Source organism: Sarcophilus harrisii, chromosome 4 (genome assembly GCF_902635505.1).
Source record: "Sarcophilus harrisii chromosome 4, mSarHar1.11, whole genome shotgun sequence".
In the NCBI taxonomy this organism is placed as follows: domain Eukaryota; kingdom Metazoa; phylum Chordata; class Mammalia; order Dasyuromorphia; family Dasyuridae; genus Sarcophilus; species Sarcophilus harrisii.
In genome coordinates this window covers 88,908,459-88,929,801 of record NC_045429.1, presented here as the reverse complement: position 1 = coordinate 88,929,801, position 21,343 = coordinate 88,908,459, and the positions used below count along the sequence as shown (strand labels likewise).

General features: G+C 32.2%; 1 protein-coding gene across 2 annotated transcripts in view; it reads left to right on the top strand.

The window, feature by feature from the left end:
- KCNT2 (potassium sodium-activated channel subfamily T member 2) overlaps positions 1-21,343 on the top strand; it is a 542,167-nt gene that overhangs the window by 187,148 nt on the left and 333,676 nt on the right. For both annotated transcript variants that reach the window (XM_031937081.1, XM_031937080.1), the window contains exons 4-5: positions 11,199-11,247; positions 11,816-11,875. In XM_031937081.1, the coding sequence (XP_031792941.1) occupies positions 11,199-11,247; positions 11,816-11,875 (109 nt within the window). The remainder of the gene's footprint in view (positions 1-11,198; positions 11,248-11,815; positions 11,876-21,343) is intronic.

Below are 21,343 nucleotides of genomic sequence, written 5' to 3'. Positions count from 1 at the left end.
CCACATTCATTCTCCATCATTCTTTCTCTGGATATAGATGGCATTTTCCATTCAAAGTTATTGGAATTGTCTTGGATAATTGTATTGTTGGGAAAAGATGTCTATCATAGTTGATCATCACAAAAATCTTGCTGTTACTGTATATAATATTTTCCTAGCTCTGTTCACTTCATTCAGTATCAGTTCATGTTAGTCTTTCCAAGTTTTTTCTATAATAAGCTTGTTAATCATTTCTTTTAGAAATATTCCATTAGAATATTCCATTACATTCATATATCATAACTTATCAAACCTTCTCCAATTGATCAGCATTCACTCAATTTCCAATTTGTTGTCACCACAAAAAGAGCTGCTACAAAAATTTTTGCTTATGCAGGTCCTTTTCCTTCTTTTATGATCTTTTTGGGATTACAGACCAGTAGTGGCATTGCTGGATCAAAGGGTATGCACAGTTTTATAGCCCTTTGGACATAGCCATTGGAAGCTTTTTGAACAGAGTAGTGACATGGTTAGCTTTCTATTTAGTACATCACTTTGGCCACTATATGGAAAATGAATTGGAGAAGAAAGAGACTAAAAACAGGAAAAACAACTTAGTGGATATTATAATAGTTTAGAAAAGATAGAATGAGGTCTAGACTAAGGTGGTTAAGGTTGAGGTTTTTGTAGAGTGAATCTTTGAGCTAAATCTCCTCTTTGGGATCTTTGTAGAGAAGGTGGGTGAAGATACAAAGATATTTTGAAACACAGAGATCTTACGTTAGAAAGTCTTGGTCTTCTTATGAAGAAGAATCCACAATTACCTTTTGAGAATGCTCAGAGTAAGACTATTCTAAGAATGAACAAGACAGGAGTGGGGGTGGAATTTTGAGGAATGTGAAAAAATTAGATTTGGAAAAGCTCCTGTGGTAAAAAGAGAAGGAACTGAAAAGGTTCACATGGTGAGATATTGATTACAGTGCCAGGGCTGTCAAAAATTAGTTCTGGAAGGCATTGTCAAGAGAATACTTAGCATTTGAATTTTTAGTGCCAAGGATGAATAATATAAAACTAAATAGAATGCATCTCTCAGTTTCTTAATTCAAGTTTTTTTTTTAGTATATCCTATTTTTTACTGTTAGAAGATTCACTGCATCTAGGAACACTTAAAACTAAGCACTTGTCCAAGTGCTTTGCTTCATAAAGTCAAACATCAAGCTTTTTAGTATGTTTAACATATTCTTTAAGAAATGATTTGGGTATTTTAGTACTTCTATTTCTTAAAGATTTTTTTTACCATTATGTAGATACCTCCGTAGGGAGTAAAGTCATATTCTAAAGGCAGTAAGTTTATTTCATATGCAAGACTGAGTCTTTCAAAAGACATTATAATATAAAGCCCAAAATAAAATTCCTGTCTTATAGTCATGAAAAGTGATTTTAAATATTTGTTGATTTGCAAAGATTATAAATTTTCCAGTCAGAGACCAGGAATTTAGGGTTGAACTGTAATGAAAATCTTGATAATAGTTTGGGAACAAATAAAGCATAAGGGCTGGAAAATTAGCACTCACTGAAATCTTGCAAATGAGCAAAGTTCTATACAATTAAAGTGTCTATGGTGTCATTTAGCATGTTAAATTATAAGCACAAAAGACATACACTTGAAAAATCATGTTATTTCAATTAGTAAGAAATCTATGGCAAAATAACTTTGCATTTTGTTTTGAATAAAATGTTCTATTGGTGCCCATCTTGGTTAAGTAGGTTAGATGGATCCATTTAAAATTAATGAATCTAACTTTGTAAAAAACTTACTTATTTAATGATAATTTCTGATCTGGTAAACCTGTAGATTTTCATTGTAGTTTTTCTGTATTATATCCTCTACTTGAGAAGTCACTAATTGAAATGAAAATTTTATAGGCACAGACAAGTTTAGAGATATGAATGGAGTTTTAACATCAAATGCATGAAATTGTGACAATAGCTTAATAAAATACACTAATAGAATACACTTAATAAAATACACTTGACGTCTCAGTAATATAAAAATGTATTGATAAATAGGGGCAAGGATAGGTACCAGACTTGTGATTGCATAAGGGAATTCCCGAGGGAGAAAAGTTGCATTCTCTGTGACTTAAAACATTAATAAATTGACTAGACCACTGAGAATTGTAAGTGACTTGTCCCAGATTTCACAACTGATAATTGTCATAGGTAAGAATTTTTCTTTTAAAAATCTAACTAAAGGGAAGGAAAGCCCAAATATGGTTTTTGATTTGGTTTGGTTTGGTTTGATTTGGTATTTTTTTTCTTTCCTTTTTCTCATCAAATTAAGCAAAGGTTTATTTTGTTCTTTTCTTTTCATGAAAACAATTTTTAGTTTTATTAATTAATTTAATGATTTACTTAGTTTCTTTTTTAATGATCCCTCTCTTGAGTTTTAGAGTTTTTAGTTTGGTATTTAATTGGGGGTTTTTAATTTGTTCTTTTTCTAGATTTTTTAAGTTGAATACGTAATTCATTGCTCATTGATTTTTGAATTGTTTTTGTCCAGTAGCTTGCAGTATTTTTTTCTTGAGATTGTAGTTTTGGAATTTTACAACAATGTTCCTTGGGATTTTCCTCATGAGGTCTCTTTCAGAAGGTGATTGATGGATTTTTTCAATCAGTATTTCATTCTCTTTCTAGAGTTTGGGGGCAATTTTCCTTAACGATTTCTTATAGAATCCTCTCCAAGCTCTTTTTTTTTTTTTTGCTCATGGCCTTTAGGTAGGCCAATAATTTTAAAATCATTTATTCTGGATCTATCAACTGTTTTTCCAATGAAGCATTTCACATTTTCTTTCATTTTTTCATTCTTTTTAATTTGTTATTTCTGATTCTTGCTGGCTTACAAAGGCTTTCTTGTTTTATTACTCTCTTCTTGTTTTTATCGTGTGATTTTCTTCAATTAGCTTTAGTATCTCTTTTTCTACTTGCTTAATTCTACTTTTTAAGGAGTTGTTTTCTTCTGACAATTTTTTTTCTTTCCTTTTCTAAGCTGTTGACTCTCTCTTGCATATATCTCATTTCCTTTCTCATTTTTTCTCCTACCTCTCTTATTTTACTTTTTTTTAAATTTGCCTTTTAAAGTCTTTTATGAGCACTTCTAAGAAGCATCTTTGGGCTTGAGACCAATTCATATCACTCTTTGAGATTTCTCTTGTGGACATTTTGTTCTGGTCTGAGTTTGTATTTTGGTCTGCCTGCTCACTATAGTAACTTTTTATGGTCAAGGTTCTTTTCTGTTTCTTACTCATTTTCTTTCCTTTTTTTTGGTATTTTTCTTTTCTTTTTTTTCTTTTTCTTTTTCTTTTTTACTTTTATAGTTGAGCTCTGCTCTTGGAGTAAAGATAGTTCTATGCCAAATTTCCTGTGCAGCTCTAAACCTTGGTTCTGAGCACAGGGGCTTCTAGTGTTTGCATGGATTAGCTTTGACTGCTTTTTTTTCAGGAAATGGCCTGGGAAGCAGCTTTATTTCCAAAGTTTGCCTACTGAACTGAGACTGGAAGCTGCCTCACTGATCTGCTCCTCTACTAAGCCAGGACTGAGGATCTTAGGTACTGCTTTGCTGTGATTAAGATCCTCTCACTGGCTTTCCCAGTGTTTGCCTACTGAACTGAGACTGGAAGCTGCCTCACTGATCTGCTCCTCTACTAAGCCAGAACTGAGGATCTTAGTTACTGCTTTGCTGTGTTTATGATCTCACTGGCTTTCCCAGAGTCTTTCTGAGTAGAGCTGAACACCCTCTTCACCCCAATGAGAATGACCTTTTTTGAAATTTTTTCTGGTATATCTTGAGCTTGAGAGTGTTTTCATTCTGTCAGACTTTGTTCACAGGCTTGGTTTTATGTGGCTTTTGAAAGAAACTGGGAGATTTTGAGCAGTTTCTTGCCTTTATTCTACCATCTTGGTTCCACCCTCAAGGTAACTCCCATAGCAGTTCTTTTGACAAAGAATGGTCTATTTTATGATGAAAATTTCTTTTCTGGTGAAGCCCACAGCTTTTAGATAAATGTGTATGGAGATGTGAGGAAGGAAGGAGAAATCAATCTATTAAGAAAAATAAACTGAACCATACTTTGTAATCAGTGGGATGAGAAATGTCATATCCAGATTATTCTTAAGTTTAAGAACTATGTGTTTTAGCTGAGAAAAACACTTTATTAAGCAATAGACTGTTTTGTCTATCACAAAAGCAACAACAACAACAAAACCCAAAAATTTCCCACACCACTTCCAAAAAAATAGCAACTTAAAGATTCAATGAACAGAAGTACAAAGAAAGAATGACTTCATGTTCTGGTTGGTCAAACAAATACAATACCTGAAGTACTATATGTAGTTTGTGTGCCACATTTTAAAAGAAAAATTAAATATATGTCATCAAAAAAGAATTATTGGAGTTGTAAAACTTATGCTAAATATATTATTCTTAGAGAGACTGGACATGTTTAGCATGGAATTAAAAGGCTTACTGTATATAGGACATAATAGCTATCATCAAATTTCCAAGTCTACCATGAAGAAGAAAAGATAGATTTTTTTCCTGTTTATCCCCAAAGACAGAACTGGAACAAGTGAGTGTATTAAAAATCACAGAGATATTTCATGTAATTCATTATAGTATGGGAAAAAAGACTTTACAAAACACTTATCTAACATTTAGGGCAATGCAAAAATGAACTAGTAACCTTATGATGTAATCCTCTCTTCTTAGCTGCAAGTATTCTAGAAGATGCTGCATGATGGAAATGGTATGAAAGAAAGAATAGCTGTACTTGTTGGGAAATTGGAATGAGTGATGTTGGTCTAAATAAATTCTGAATTTTCTACAACACTCAATCTTTTAAATTTTTAATCATGATAGTATATAGAGAACCATGTATATCTCAGTTCTCAAATCCTGGCCTCCTCAACAGTAAATAATTTAATTTTTTTCTAATAATATTTTTAATAGTAGCTTTGTATTTTCAAAATATATGTAAAGATAGTTTTCAACATTTACCTTGCAAAAACTTGTGTTCCAAGTTTTCCCTCACTTCCCTTAACCTCTTCCCCAGACAGCAAATAATCTGTGTTGAAAAGAGCCATGTCCATCAGAATAGATCATCACATAATTTTGTTGTTGCTATGTACAATGTTCTCTTGTTTCTATTCACTTCATTTTGCATTAGTTTATGTAAGTCTCTCAGGGTCTTTATGAAATCAAACTGCTGATCATTTCTCATAGAACAATAGTATTGTATTAACATTTATGTACCATCACTCATTCAGTCATTCCCCACCTGATTGGCATCCTTTTATTTCCTAATTCCTTGCCACTATCAAAAGGGCTGCTAGCAACATTTTTGTACACATGAGTCCTTTTCCTTTTTTATGATCTCTTTGGGACAGAGATCTACAAATCTACACAATACAAGGCAATGTAAGAGAGTAACAAATGGCAGAAACAAAGTACCTGAGGAGATCAGAGGAATCATATTTTGCACAGCTATGCTGTTTCAGACTGTTTTTGGTTCAGAATGAGAAATAAACATGGCTTCTTGAGTAAGAGTCCTTTTTAGGTTAGGAAATTGCCATCAACTTTGCTCTGGCCATCCTATTGCCGTCCATTTTTCTTTAGTTCCTATCCAATTTTTGTTTCCACCTTTTATTCTGGGATCAATAAGCAAACTAAAACTAACATTATTTTTGGATAGCCTTTTTCAATTAACTTCCATATTTCTTCAGTCATCATACTGATGCAACTTCTAGTTATTATTCCATGGTTTCTGGACTTATTAAAATATAATCTTGAAGGTAGGGACTGTCTCACCTTTTCATTTATTTCCCTAGCACTTCTCACAGTGCCTGGCACATGACAAGTGATGATTTTATTCAATTTATTCATTAATTTTTAATTAAATTACTTGACTTAAAAGCCTGGAGATGCTATTCCTACATATGTGAACTCTGGCAAACCAGTTCACAGTACTGATTCTTAGTTAAATGGTGAGATTCAATTAAATCATCCTTGAAAGTTTAAATTTTTATCATTCAATTTTTTTAAATAGTTATGTTTTGTTCCCTTATTTTCAATAAAACTATTCCTTAATATTATTAATTAGGTTTTTAGAAGAGCAGTTGATGTCATGCTGAGTGTCAAGTTGCAGTTTCTTAGATGTGAGAGTGAACTCTGATCTCCAGAAATGAATCAGAGGTAGCTGAGGAACTACAAAAGGGATGCAGATGCTGGTTTGCATGAACCCACCTGTTTTTTAAGCTTCCTTGCCCTGGTGGAGCTAAGGATTTCAGCTGTTGATGATATGGACTAATTGAAGAAGGTTTCAGTAGAGAGAACATTTAACTGAACCTTAGAGAATGGATAGAACTTTGATAAGCAGAAAGGAAGAGTTTGTTATTTGAAGTTGAGAGCACAAAAGTGTAGATAGAATATTGCAAAATAGCTTTAGGGCATGGATGATAGATCATCTATCAAGCTAGAATTTAGGCTTTCTGTAGAGGAATAGTGGGAAATAAAGCTTTAAAAGTAAATTAAATTTTAAGGTTCTTGAACACCCAATATCTCTGAATTATATTCAGTAATATTTGCTGGAGGTTCTTTTAAAAAATACATTGTGTTTCTCACAAAAATCTTAAGGAGAAGGTAGTATAAAGAAGTTTGTGGAAGTTAAAAGACTTGTGCATTGTTCAACAAGTAAGTAATTGACCTTTGAATCAAATGTAGATATTTTTGCTCCAAATCCTGTGCAATATCCATAAAACAAGGAGGAGCCATTAAAATCCAAACTATTTGCTGTTTATGTTCTGTGAGGATTGTATGGCTACTGAAATTTACTCTCCCCCCCACTCAAATTTTGATTTCATGATTCCCTGAAGATTTTTGAGCATAGGAGTAGTAAGATCAAAGCAATGCTTTAAGGAGATTAATCTTCCAGAATAAGTAATGACCTGATTAACTACCAAGAGTGAACACTAAACTTCCAAGTTAATTGAAAACTGAGCAGACACGTTTAGCATTTCAATCATCAGAGGAACTACAGGATTTTCTATATGATTTTAACAAACAACAGTTAATGGAAGGCCAGATAAATATGTTCAGATCATAGGAATGACTTTTAAAATCCAATTAACTTCAAAGAATGAACTTTTTTTGGTTTAATTATATGAGTACAAATAATTACATTTAGTGACATATAATTACAATAAGAGTAGTAGCTTACATTTATATAGCACATTACAAAAGTACAAATTCAGAAATCTGTGAAGTTAGGTATAATCTTAATTTTGCATAAGAAATTTGAAGAATTGAATGTGAATTTCTTGTTACTACACATTCTTGGTAGAACCAGGGAAGGTCATTGTTTTAACCCTATATCTAGTGCTATTTACATTATACTTCAATGTTCTTTAATAATATTACTGTCCAGTTACATTGTTTTAAACCATTATTAAGATGGTTACTTTTGTAATAACAGATATATTTAAAATTTTCAAATAGTATTTCATTTCCCTTTAATTATAAGTAAAATAATTTAAAACATTTTTAAAGAAAAGTTTTACTTCTCACATTTTATGACTACATATGGATAACATGAATTGCCAGAGATAGTAAAGCAAACTGTGCCCCATAACAAAGCAATTGACTGATAGGGATAGGCATAGAAACTGGATGTGTGATTTCATTGGTATTTAGAACTCCTAGATTTGGAAATTCCCTCTATCAGTGTAAGAGGTAGAGGTGGAAAAACAAATAATGGTGAACATTTTCTACATCACAACAACAGAAAGATGCTCAGAAAGCTTAGAAGTTAGGTGACTTGCCCATAGTTCTTTAGCCAATATATGTCAAAGGAGGGACTGACCAATAGAAAGATAAAACCTGCTCTAGCCAGCTAAGATTTTCCAGTAGTAATATTTTAGGAATGTAAAATAGAAGGTATAGATCATAAAACAGCAGTCTAACATGTAGAAATACAATCAATAATCTGAGTTATTTTGCTTGTTCCAATTCCCCATCCTCGAAATATATGTTTAATTCAAATAAATAATTCAATTTTATAAGCACTTAATAAATGCCTTCTATGTTCAGGTCACTGTTAAAACCCAAAGAACAAAAGATGAAAGTAAATAAAAGCATCAGAGCTTACATTCAGTTATGTAATATAAAGATAAAACTTTATAACTTTATAATGCTTGATTCTGTACCTTATTCATGTTTCCTTTACCACTAGTACTACTTTCTTTTTCCTCTCTTTAATCAATGACTTTCCCCATTCCCACTTACATTCTGAATATAATTAAAGGTTCCCTGTTTTCTGAGTAAATATTTTGCCTCTGCAGTTACACTGTGGCCCTTCTGAGACTAGGTTCTGTATTCAGGAGCTTCTCTACAAATTAATGGCTACTTCAAGAATATTTCTAATCTAATAGACATTGACTAATATATTTGTTCATTCAGTTTGGTCCCTGAGATTTAGGCAAGTTTAAGAAAGGACTAGAAGAAAGTGAGGAAACACATTAAGGAAGACTAAAGGACTCAGGGCTATTTAGAGAATTTCAATTCACTCAGCAAACATTTATTAAGAAACCAAAATACCTGTAAGTATAAAATATTGAAGGTGAAGGTGAAAGGGGAGACTTCACAAATGTCATTAAGTTTATCCTCATCATGTCAAGTAGTAATTATCTGTTTCAACTGAAAAGAGGAGTGGAGAGATTTGAATGAAGTTGTAGAAAATACTTTTTGATTATAATTAATATGTCATTAAAACAGCTCACTCATTGAAAATTAGAATCTATTTTTAAAGTCTTTAAAAAAACAACTCTTTGGTATAATTTAGGTGGAGTATTGTCTCAAAACAAGTGGGTGAACTAGATGACATCTATAAGTACTTTCCAAAAGATGTCTATGATACTAGAGAATATATTAGCTTAAAGATTGATTATCTATTTACTTGTAGTGCAAGGAGATTTCTAATTTAAATTTATATTGACTAACCAAAATTACTTTCTATCATCGAAGATCTATTATATATATGATTAAAGTTCATTGTTATTGCCTTCCTTTACATAAAAATTGAGTGTCTTTCAAACTGAATTCTTTTTTAATACTTCCCACAAACCTAGTCATACTTATATCTATAGGAGAACACACTGACATAATTAGTGGAAGACAGGCTAATAATCAGGGTAGCTAGGTGGCACAGTGGATAGAGTACTTGACCTGAAGTCAGGAAGATTCATTTTCCTGAGTTCAAATCCTGCCTTAGCCATTACCCTGTTTTTCTCTTTTCTTCATCTGAAAAATGAGCTAGAGAAAGAAATGCCAAACCACTTCAATATCTTTGTCAGGAAAATCAAGTCACAAAAAGTTGGATACAACTGAAAAGTGACTGAACAGTCTTTCATTCCAATAAGGCTTGCCTTCATAAGTTGATTTTATTGAATGCTAGCTATGTAACTAAGAACAAGTAAATTAGCAAGTTAGAACTCCATATAATTCTCTAAGACTACAAATAAAGTTATGGCTGATCTTCATTGATAAATGGAATTTTCATGACTAGAGTTCTGGTTAATAAAATCACAGGTTTGAAACAATCACAAAACATACAAAGTGTGTTTTAGTACAGTGTGAATTACAGGAAAATTCAATTTATAAGGTCTAAGCATTTTCCAATGTAATCTTTTTTTTTTTTTTAGATTTTAATAGCTTTTTATTTACAAGTTATATTCATGAGTAAATTTACAGCATTGACAATTGCCAAACCTTTTGTTCCAATTTTTCCCCTCCTTCCCCCCACCCCCTCCCCTAGATGGCAGGATGACCCAATTTGCAATCTTAATTGTTTAAATCTTTCTTCAATTACTTCACATACAATACTAGATATTGATTTAGGGTTACAAAATGTAACTACTAATTCTTTATAGGACAATATTGAAGGTAAATTATATCTAATTGTAATAAAGCAGAATTTGTCTACTCTCAGTTGTGTTCATCTACTTTTAATTATATTTGTGTATATATGCATACATCTGGTACAAAATCTTACGTTGTATTTTGCAGGGTCAGTTCAAACAATGGTAACATTATTACAATGACTAATGTTTTTGATATGAAAAAATAGCACTCATAATTTTTTTTTTTTTGTATTTTACCTTTCAGCTTGAATAACAGGCTTTCAAATTAAATAGGAAATACTATCACACAGTAATCTGAAGAGTATAGTTCTTCCTACCTTTGTGAAAGACAGCAGTAGCATTTTTGTTGTTGTTGTTCTCAATAGCAAACATAAATAATATTAACACAGTTTGGTCAGGAAGAAAAAGACACCTGTTCCTAGACAAGGATTGAAAATTTTAGCTTTTGTGAGTTTACATTCATTGGAGACTTTAAGTTTTTACTGCAACATATGTGACTTCCACACATTTTGAATTTTCTGGCTTCAACAAATACTTCTTTGCTCCTCCCTCTCTCCATTCTCTCCCTACTTCTTTTGTCCTGCCTTTTTTCAGTCCCTCCCTCCTTCCCTCCTTTATTCCTAGATCTAATGACTAGAATAAAAGGGAAGCAGACTTTTGCCTCAAAATAAGGAAAAAAGTCCTTACCAGTAAGATGAGTTCAAACTGGTGCCATAAGTTTTCAGGAAGATAAGGCCAGAGGACAGGTAGAAAATTCTTGAAAACTGAATATTTTAGGTCATGGATGATCATCTGTTACTATTGTTCTAGATAGGATTTTGAATAGGCAATTTTAAAAAGTTCCTTCCAACTTAGAATTCCAACTGTTTTTCCATGATGTAGAATGTGTTACCAAAACAGAAATTATAGTACAGTGAGAGTTATGGGAGAATTCAGTTTATAAGGTCTATGGATTTTCCAATTTGGAATCTTAGTTGTTTAAATCAGTCTTCAATTACTTCCCATACAATACTAGATATTGATTTAAGGCTATAAAATGTAACTACTAATTCTTTATAAGACAATATTGAAGTTAAATGGTATCCAATAGTAATAAAACAGGAATTTGTCTACTCTCAGTTGTGTTCATTATATTTTTATTATTCTGTTTTACAGATCACTTAAATATTATGAAGTTTATTAAAATATTTTCAATTGTGAAATAATATACTGAATCTATGTTATCAATTTATCATTTTTCTTCACAGGTATCATATCTTTTGGGTGACGAGATGTCTACCATTATGGGGCTTACAGGTTATATTCTAACTTTTCTAAACCTCAAATGTTTTTGTTTTCTCCATATTCTATATTGCTTGGCTTATAATAGAATTGGTTGAGCTTTCAACATAATTGAAAAAAAAAAACAATTGTCTTTTTAAAAGATATATTTTTTAAGTTCTCAAAACAGGAAAGACTTTAATCTAATCTCTCACTGACATATCTTTTCTGTTAATAATTGATCTTATTCTATAAAATCATTTTTTTCTAGTGCCTACTTTTTTTTTCTTTTCCTATATCTTATCCCAATAGCTATTATATATTTTCTAGTGAAAGTTCTAGTTTACTTTAGCCATTACTATTGATGGGTTTTTTAAAAGGAAAAAATAGTAGTAAATAACAACCTTTATGTTACTGTAAGTAATTTTGTCGAATGAGATAGTTTTACTCCAAATGTGTCATTTGATATACTATACTGGGGAGAGTTAGAAATGCAAAGTGGTAAGGTAACAACTAACACATCCATTACTATATTTTATGTTTTTATCTATCCATGAATAAATGTACTAATTACAGTACTTATTTCTTACATTTTATATTTTAGGTTTCAGTGGCCTTGATAAGTCTCTTTGAAACAGTGTTACTAGGTTATCTAAGTTATAAGGTAAGTCCTTTTACCTAATCATTTCTCTGAAAGATATAACTTTTTCTGAATTATATGATTTAGAACTGGAGAGGTCTTTTGAGCTCATTGAATACAAATACTAATTTTACAAATGAGGAAATTGAGGCCCAGAGAAGTTATGCTTTTCCTATGTTTACATAGCTAATATATTAAAAAAAAATTGAAACCCAGTTTTTCTATATTTGGATATGTTATCCCAATGTTTTTCAACAATGTTTAGACACATATCTATATTTCTATAGAATGTATATATCTTTGATGACAAAAATGAGAATATACCTCTAATTCAGGTTTATTTGCTTATTATTATCTATATGTATCAATGTACTCATATATTATAAATAAGATATAGTTCTGACATGATAAAAATGGCCTGATGTGATAAATTGTACATTCATTGACAGAGGGGGGGGGATAATTATAGGGATCACAGGGATAAAGTTTTAAATAATAGAAAATTTTAAAGATTTTCTACTAAGTCAAAGAATGAGAATCTCCATTATTAGAGCAGTGATTTGCAGATGAAAACTTTCAAGTATTATTTTCTCCATTACAATTTGATTTCCTTGAGAACAGAGAATACTTTTATTCCTAAAATTCTTTTCTATTTGTATCTTCAGAACTTATCACAGTGCTTTGCTTTTTGTTGTTGTTGTTGTTGTTGTTGTTGTTGTTGCTGAGGTAATTGGGCTTAAATGACTTGTCCAGGGTCACACAACTAGAATGTGTTCAATGTCCCAGGCCAGATTTGAACTCAAGTGCTTAGTTTTCAAGGAAGCAATCCATTAATTTATTCATTCCTTCAAATGGTTATACCAGTGAAATCATAAGTTATTAAGAAATAAAAAAATGTCATATTACAAAAGGATCTTTATATCTATACATGGGAGAGATTAAAGGCTGCCTTAGAATCAGATGCAATTTAAGAAAAATCAAAGTAATGGTATCAGATCCTGTGTCTCCAAGTTTGTATAGGGGAAGGAAAATTCTTCCTTCACAATGGGATATAGGAGATAAAATTTTAAAAAATTAAGAGGAGGATTTGATTTCAGAATATAAAGAAGGGGAATTTGGGTTTGAACTCTATTGGCCTTGATGTACCTGGGGGGAAGTTATTTGAAAATATGCAGAAGGGATATGGAAATAAGGGATTGGTATAGAGTAGAAGGTTCAGATATGGATAAATATCTATAATTTACCTAGAATTTAGAGTTGAAGCTATGGAAGTAGATTAACTCAAGAAGAAAGAGTATAAAGGAGTTAGGGATAAGATTTTGTGTTATGGGAGCAATCTGCTAGTGGCTGCTGGGTATCTAATTCTGACCAGCAACGGTAATTCTGACCCTTTATGTGAGAGGATAACAAAACAAGGAGACTGAGGCAGTTGAATTCTCTGACCTCTATTCTCTTCCCTCTTGCCTCTGATTTATTTCATTCCCAATTCACAAGCAACATCTGCGTCAATAAATTTGTTAAAAATAAAATCTGACTTGCAACTCCTTAACTCTATTCTCAAGTGTGTTATGATTCACAGCTGTGGGTTCTTCAGAGAACCAACCACCCCTTAATGGTACAGTCCCCTTTAATCCTTTACAGGCTTTCTGGATTTCAAACTTAGGTGTGGTCCTTAACAACTTTGGAGGATGTCTAGATTTAAAAGACAGAAGGAGAAAGAGGAACCAGTAAAAAAGGTCTGAGAGAAAGTGATTAAAAACAGAAAGAAACGTATATTGTAGTGTGAAAAAAAATCAAGGAAGAAAATTCCTAAAAATAAGGAATTAACAGGAAGAAAGAAAAATAAGAAAAGGATAGCTAATATGGGGATTAAGGAGTTCTTTATCACTTTTTGAAAGAAGAATTTTATAGAACTACAGAATTGAAAACCAGATTTTAGGAGTTTAGGAGCTATATCTCTAGTGATGAAGTGAGAACAGTAAATATAGACTATTAAAAAAACAAATTGTATGTTACCAAAAAGAGAAAGAAGATAACCATCAAGAAATCCCCTCATACACATATGTATACACATACATATTCTTTACATATAGTTATATGCATAAGTACATATAGTTATTTATTTTAAGCTGCATCCATTAAAGCTCTATGGCCTCATCATGATATAGAGATTAACCTGGGCTCTAGTGGCCCTCCTTCTTATCCTGTATTGAATTATTTATATAGAATGTTCAACCTGGAATTAGGAATACCTAAATTCAAATATGTCCTAACTTACTTGCTAGCCACATGACAAACAGATATTTACATCGTCTGTGTGTTTTTTTCTTTATTCATAAAATGGCTATCATAAAAGCAACTATCTCCCAAATTGTGATGATGAGACATTATTTGTAAAGTTCTTTGTAATCTCTAAGGTACTATGTAGATACTATTAGTTTTTTATTCTGTATATATTTATATTAGTTATAAGTTGTCTTTCTTTATAAAATATCAGTTCCTTAAGAGTAATATTGATTTCAATTTTTGAAATTCATGTCCCCACTATCTGCCACAGTAACTGATACATAGCAATTACCCAATAAATACTTGTTATTTTCTTGGTTGATCAAAACTATGCCAAGGGATATAATCTATCATAATATGAGAATATTTCTAGTATTCCCCTGGCAACTTATTCACTGCCTTATTCAAGAATATACCTAATTATGTCTGGAAAGTTATATGATTAGAAAGTTGGTTACTAAATCATCATTATTTAAAATTTTGTTTTTAATTCATGAAATGAGACAAGAATTTTCCTAACATGGTACAAAAATATAATTGTACGCGAAACTGCAAATCTATCATGGATAGCTTACTATTCCTTTCAAATATACAGCAAAATTATCATGTAATTTAAAAAAAATTTCCTGCTTCCTCCAATATTTTTTTTAAAAGACCACTGACAAAAGCATAAAGATGTTGTGTTTTGTTCCAAAGGAGAATAGATCTACCTGGCTAATATTTTGAAATATTGAAGGATAAAGAAAGATGAAAAAAAATTAAGCAGAGGAAGAGAGAGAAAGAGATTCAGAAAGACAAAGAAAGAGAATATGTTCCTACAGAGAGGTAATGTTGGACTTCAAGTATAGCTTTAAAGAATGAGGAGGGGACATTATTTTGCCACCCTGGCCTAATCAAATAACATCTAAAATGTCATCTTCAGTTCTAGATATAATAGTATAAGGAAGATAGGCAAGCTAGAAAATATCAAGAGGAAGACAATTAACATGGTGAAGAGTTCTGACTGTGTCATATTAAGATCTCTTGAAGGAAATGTGCAAGTTTAACCTGGGGAAGATTTGAGGATCTGATAGCCTATTTTGGAGAGGAGAGGTGATATTTGCACTGTTTAACCAAAGAGGAGGAAAAACAAACAAACAGGAGCAAGAAATAAAAGTTTATTAGAAGATAAATTTAGTCTCATTGTCCAGAAAACCAATGAGAACTTTTCCAAATTGGAACAGGCTACCTAGAATTGGGATAAAATTCCCATCATTGACATTCTTCAAAGAAAGACAAATGATGGTTTTCTGTGTTTATTTTAGTATGTATTCTGTTTTAGATATCACTTATCTCAGTTCAATGACTGCTGAAGTCGCAAGTCTGAAAAGTCTGTTTTCATGTTCAAAAGACAGAGAAGAGACAAAATTACGTGTACAAATTTAACCCTAGGGAATATAAATCAAAAGCACAGGAGAAAAACCCTTATTATTATCACTATTATTTTGGAAAGGATACTTCTTAAAGTATGTAAGTTGGAAGAAAATGGATTAATTTCTTTAGTGAATGAAAAATATTTATTAAATTCTATGGGTCAGACATCGTGCTAAGGGGTAGGAATACAAGTAAAATTAAGCAATATAGATAAACCATGTCATCAAGGAGCTTCATTTTAATGGGGAAACCATAAAAGGGAGTTAGAATTTGAAGAAGATGGTAGGCATTGTTACTTGGTTTAGAAATGATTGGAAAATGGTGTAGTGACCTGATTCTGGGTAGGATTTTGTAAAATTCATGTATCAGAGCCCAATGTCTCAGGAGTAGAATTCAAATTCTATTGGGAAGAGGAGAGTAATATACAAAAACATCTTCAAATGAAGGAAAATTAAATAAAAAGAGCTTGGGTTAGTTTTTATTGATTAGGAATGTACAAGTTGTGCAATCTTCCATGAAGAAGTGGAGAAGGTTTGAATATCTATTTCAAGGAAATAAAATTATTAACAATAAAAGTATGTGCAAAGTATCTTGACATTTATTTTAAAATGATTCTGTAGTAGGAAATATAGTCAAATAATGTAGAGTTTTAAAGTGATTTGTTCATGTTTAAAGCCTAAGAAAGAAGATTGGATATAATTCACCTCTGAGGTTATGTGAAGTTAATCTATAGTCTTCATTTCAAATACTGTCTACATATGTTTATATACACACACTAATATTTGAAGCTATCTAGAAATAAGAGAAATTGATTGAATTAGTTTGAAAAAAATGTATAGTTAAAAAAGTCTTTACTCATTACAAATTAGCTTTATAGATATAGAGCTTGAAGGGATGTTAGGGATCATTTAGTCTCATTTCCTCATTTTACAGTTGAGGAAACTAGGGCTTCTTGGGCATATTTAGTAACTTGCCTAATAGTGTACAATTAGTAAATAGAGGAGCTGGAATCCAAATTCATTGTTTTTTGTACAATCTTAAATGTTTAATGAAGAACTTAAAATTCTATGAGATAATCAAAATTATTCTCCTGTTATTTTACAGCTAAATACCTGCAATTATACCTAAGCAATGGAGTTAACAAGGACACTCTAATTTGAATTAAAAAAAACAAAAAACAAAAAAAAACTTGGATTTCAAGTACTCACGAGTAGTCACACTAAGTAACAATGGCCAAATTACAGCTTTCCTGTGTGTGTGTTTTTCTGAAAAAATGGAATATATTTCCTGCTATTCAGAGTTATTTTAAGAATAAAATGAGACAATTCATGTAATTGTGGCACTTGGGGAAGTCTCCCAATTTGCCAAGTTGTTTCCCTAGACAAGGAAACTGCACAGGTTCAGTGTACTCAGTAGAATTATATCTACTCAAAACCTTGGCTCCCATTGATGTAATTACTTTTATTAATCAGCAAGAGAATACATTTAGTTCAAATCAAAGACATTTAGTAAAGTTGAGGAGAAAGAAAGGCACTAATAAAAAGTGTTTTCCATAAACCTGTTTGTACTTTCTTGGAAATAAACACATCTTTGGTGGGAAAAATGGGCACATTTAAGGAACACATGTGGGAAGGCACACGTAGAGAACAGTATGCAAGAGAAAGCTATGTCTCCGGTCTTAAAGTTATGCTACTGTTTTATGCTGTCTTCATATTGCTCTGATTAGAGCTACTCCTCCCCACCCTTGATTCTTCCTTCATTATGTGTATTACCTGTGTTAATCCCATTGTTTCTGCAGCATGCTGTTAGGCCTTTGCTGTGGACACTGCAGGCCGTGACTATATTGGGCACATTGTTCTGTAATTTCTCTCCCCTTCAAACTTCCTTTGTAGTCCTTGGCTAGAATGTTTTTTCTTCCTCAGAAGAAGTATGGGATCTGCCATGGTTTCTGTCCTTCATTCAGAAAAGCAATAACCCGAAATACACTGATATATCATATCAGAAACCTAGGAGGAAAACTTATGAACTTCATTGATTTTTGTCCCCTCAAGGATTGGAGGGATCTCTCTGTGCCTTTCAAAGTCTTGTCTAGGAAGTATTTAAAATATTTTTTTTATCCTGGTGCCAGTCTCCTCAGAATATAGAGCTGAATCATTCTTGGATAAGAATGATAGCTAACACATCTTTGTTTTTTGTTTCTGTTTTTTTTTTTTTTTTCTATTTTAAAAAAGAAAGTTAAAAAGTGAAACAATAATTACCATACTTTCTCTGCCTTTTTTTTTTTTTCCTACCCCTTCCTTCACCCAACTTTTATCTTCAGTTCTGGCTTCCTTTTTCCTCTACTTCTACTCACAGAGGTGGTAACTCATATGAGGAAATGAAATTATCCTAAATATAAGAAAAATGGTAAAGAGAAAAATCTAATTATATCTACATTTAAAATTAAAATGAGGAGATTTGTGTCCTTTGTGTTCTGAGGTGATGGGTTTCATTCCCAATGCTTTTAGTCAAATTGGGAAAAGAAATTTCCGATGTCACCAAAGAATGCCTTAATGATGTTATTAAAACCAGATATTTCATCTAGGTCTGGTAATTCTTTACTTTAGTAGTAAGTCTTTTCCTTAGAGAATGAGAGGATAGTGTAGGCTTTGGTCATCCCTCTGAAATGAGGTTTAGTCATGAGAATACTTATCTATACTGATCTACAGTATAGGTATAACTGATACATATATACTGATAGATATATACTGATACAGTATAGATAAGTAGGAGGTTATTGGCAGGATGGTAATATGGTAGTGGTGTGCATGTATGTCTGAGGGAAGGGAATTGGCAAAATAGTGAAATGAAACTAAACCTAGGTGAAAATTTTTATTATTTCCCCTTCTTTGTAGCCAAAACTTCTGAACATAGATTTAGAACTGAAATGGTTTTTAAAGATCAAGACCAGTTCTTTCATTTTATAAAATGAGGAATCTTAATACACAAAGTTCAGCTACTTGCTCCAGGACATATGTCTAGTAAGTATTTGAGATAAATCAAGAAAACTTAGTTTTAAATCTAAGCCCAGTAGTCTATTCACTACATTATATTCTTTCAAGATTTGAATTTTTCTTACATCAATGTGCAAGACCCCCTTCCCAATCCAATTAACTAATCAGAGACATCATCAGGTACAAAGAGAAAGATTTATTTAATCCCTCCAGGGAGAGGCCCAGACACATACCTGGGAGCCATAGTTCCCAACTTCCACCATGTGCTCCTGGAACCTAACCTGTTTTGTCCAGGGTTTAAAAGCAAAAGACTGGAGCCTTCTCATTGGATAGATAAGGATGTATCCATCCTTAGCCAATGATCACTAATGCTGGCTGCCTCCCACAGGTCATGTCACTTCCTACAACTTCTTGCATCTTCAAGTTCAAAGTCCATTCTTCCAGAGAACAAATGACCTCCCAAGGTCCAAAGTTCTGGGAACAGGGATCATGTGACAATACTGAGAAATACTTCATTCAATCAGTCCCACTCATCAATAATATCTAACTTTAGATGATTATTATCAACTTCTAGTCAATTCTTTGTAGTACCATTAAATGAAAATTTGGTTATTATCATATGAAGTTGAACAATGGATATCCCACATGAATGAGGAGTAGGATGAGAGCTGAATCATGGCTTGACTAGAGGTATGGAAAGGTCCAAACTTTTTTTGAGCAAAGGTGAATAATATACCTTCATCTTTTAGTCCTCTATCTATTATCTAGAAAATGATAGCTTTTTGAATATGTAGAACATATCCTCCAAGGTTTGAAGGAAAAAAGGACTTCTCTACTTCAGTGAAACAAGAAATAATATTAAACAAAATTAAAGGAAGTAAAACTTTTACCAGTTAGCTGCTAGACTCAAGAATAACCTAAATTGGGAAGGAATTTTAATTCAAAATCAGTTAAAGAGAATAAAGAGATTTTTTTTTATTTTTAAATAATTTAGAACTCTTGCATTAGTATAAATCATCAAAAATGGCCTGTATAAAGAGAATCTGGCCTGAACATTAATCTAAATTTATGAAAATGTTTTATCTACCTTACCAGCTCAAAGGCAACATGAAATTAACATTGGCACATTTTACAGAATTCACAGCCCTACTTTAAAATGTCAATTTAAAAAACAGTATTCAAATTAATTTTCCATTGCAATACCATGGCATTTATAATTAATTATCTCCTGCCATTTAAAAATAAAACCAGAGTTGAATGGGGCTTAACTGGCATTGCTCCTGTGACACAAGTTCATTTTTCCCTTATGTTCTTTCCTTACAACAATTCTAAGCCTTACAACAAGGATAAGGTTTACATGGAAGTATTGTGTGAGATGAATTTGGATAGAGATTTGGAAATAGAGGAAGTGCTGTAGGTTAAGAAGTGGAATAGAAAATATAGATTTGATATGGAAGTGAGAGAGAATAAATACTAAGGTTTTCAGGAATGGGAAGTGATAAGGAATTCTCAAATTGGTTAAGTTTTGTTGCTATCAAAATTTAGGCTTAGTAGAGCTATCTGAGCCCTATCTTTAAGTGAAAAAAGTTTACAACTTTGGAATTCTCTATCTATTTAATGATAGGTCCCCCTCTTCCACAGAATTACTTTCATAAGTTTAACATAGTTGTTTTTAAAATTGAGCACACAAAACAGAAACACCACCAATAAGAACAACATGTAAATTTAGTGATTCTGCATCAATTCCTATACAGTGGTTCTCAAACTTTTTAAATAGGGGGCCAGTTCACTGTCCCTCAGATTGCTGGAGGACTGGAGTATAGTAAAAACAAAAACTTTGTTTTGTGGGCCTTTAAATAAAGAAACTTCATAGTCCTGGGTGAGGGGAATAAATGTCCTCAGCTGCTGCATCTGGTCTGCGGCTGTAGTTTAAGGACCCCTGCACAACCTTTCCCACCAAAAATTTCTTCCTATAGATACATATGAATAAATACTGACTTGATTTGGTATAAGCAATCAATCAAAAATATTAAATGCCTATTATGTGTCAGGCACCATGCTGGATCTTGTGGATGAAAAACTTCTTACCCCTATAAGGGGTATAAAATGTATCTTTTCCATGATGGAAGGAGCATAAATAAAATTAATATACATTAATCATTTGAAAGAAGATACTAGTAGAGGGGGCATGGGGTTATCAGCTAAGGTTTCATATAAAAGATGGTAATTGAGCTGAATTTGGCAACAAGGGATCCTAAGAGACAAAGAAGAGGAAGGAGCAAACTCTAGGCATGGGGAGCAGTCAATGCAAAGTCAAAGATACAGGTGATTGAGTAATTGTGAGGAATCACAGCAAAGTCAGTTGATAAAGCAAAGAGTACATGAAGGGTTATGTATAATTAGGCTGGAAAGATATTTGGGAGCCAAGCTGCAAAGAGCTTTAAATGCCAAGCAAAATAATTTTGATTTGATCCTGAAAATCAATTTTGGAGTACTAAAGTTATATGATTAGACCTCAGTTTAAGGGAATTTTTTTTTTGTCAGCTCTTTGAAAGGAGCATTAAAATGTGGAGAGACTTGAGACATAAGAAGTCTTTTAGCAGGCCAGATAATAAGTAGACAGTTGAATTCACATGTACTGACAAATATATCAAATTTCAGGGCTTCCCTTAAAAGATAGTAGTAGTATTGACTTATCATTCTTTGGATATCTTATGTGGTCAAGCCCTAATGCCTAGATTTCTCTTCCCTCTCCCATATCCTAGATTTTGGAACTGAATGGGCTAACTAAGCCATCCCT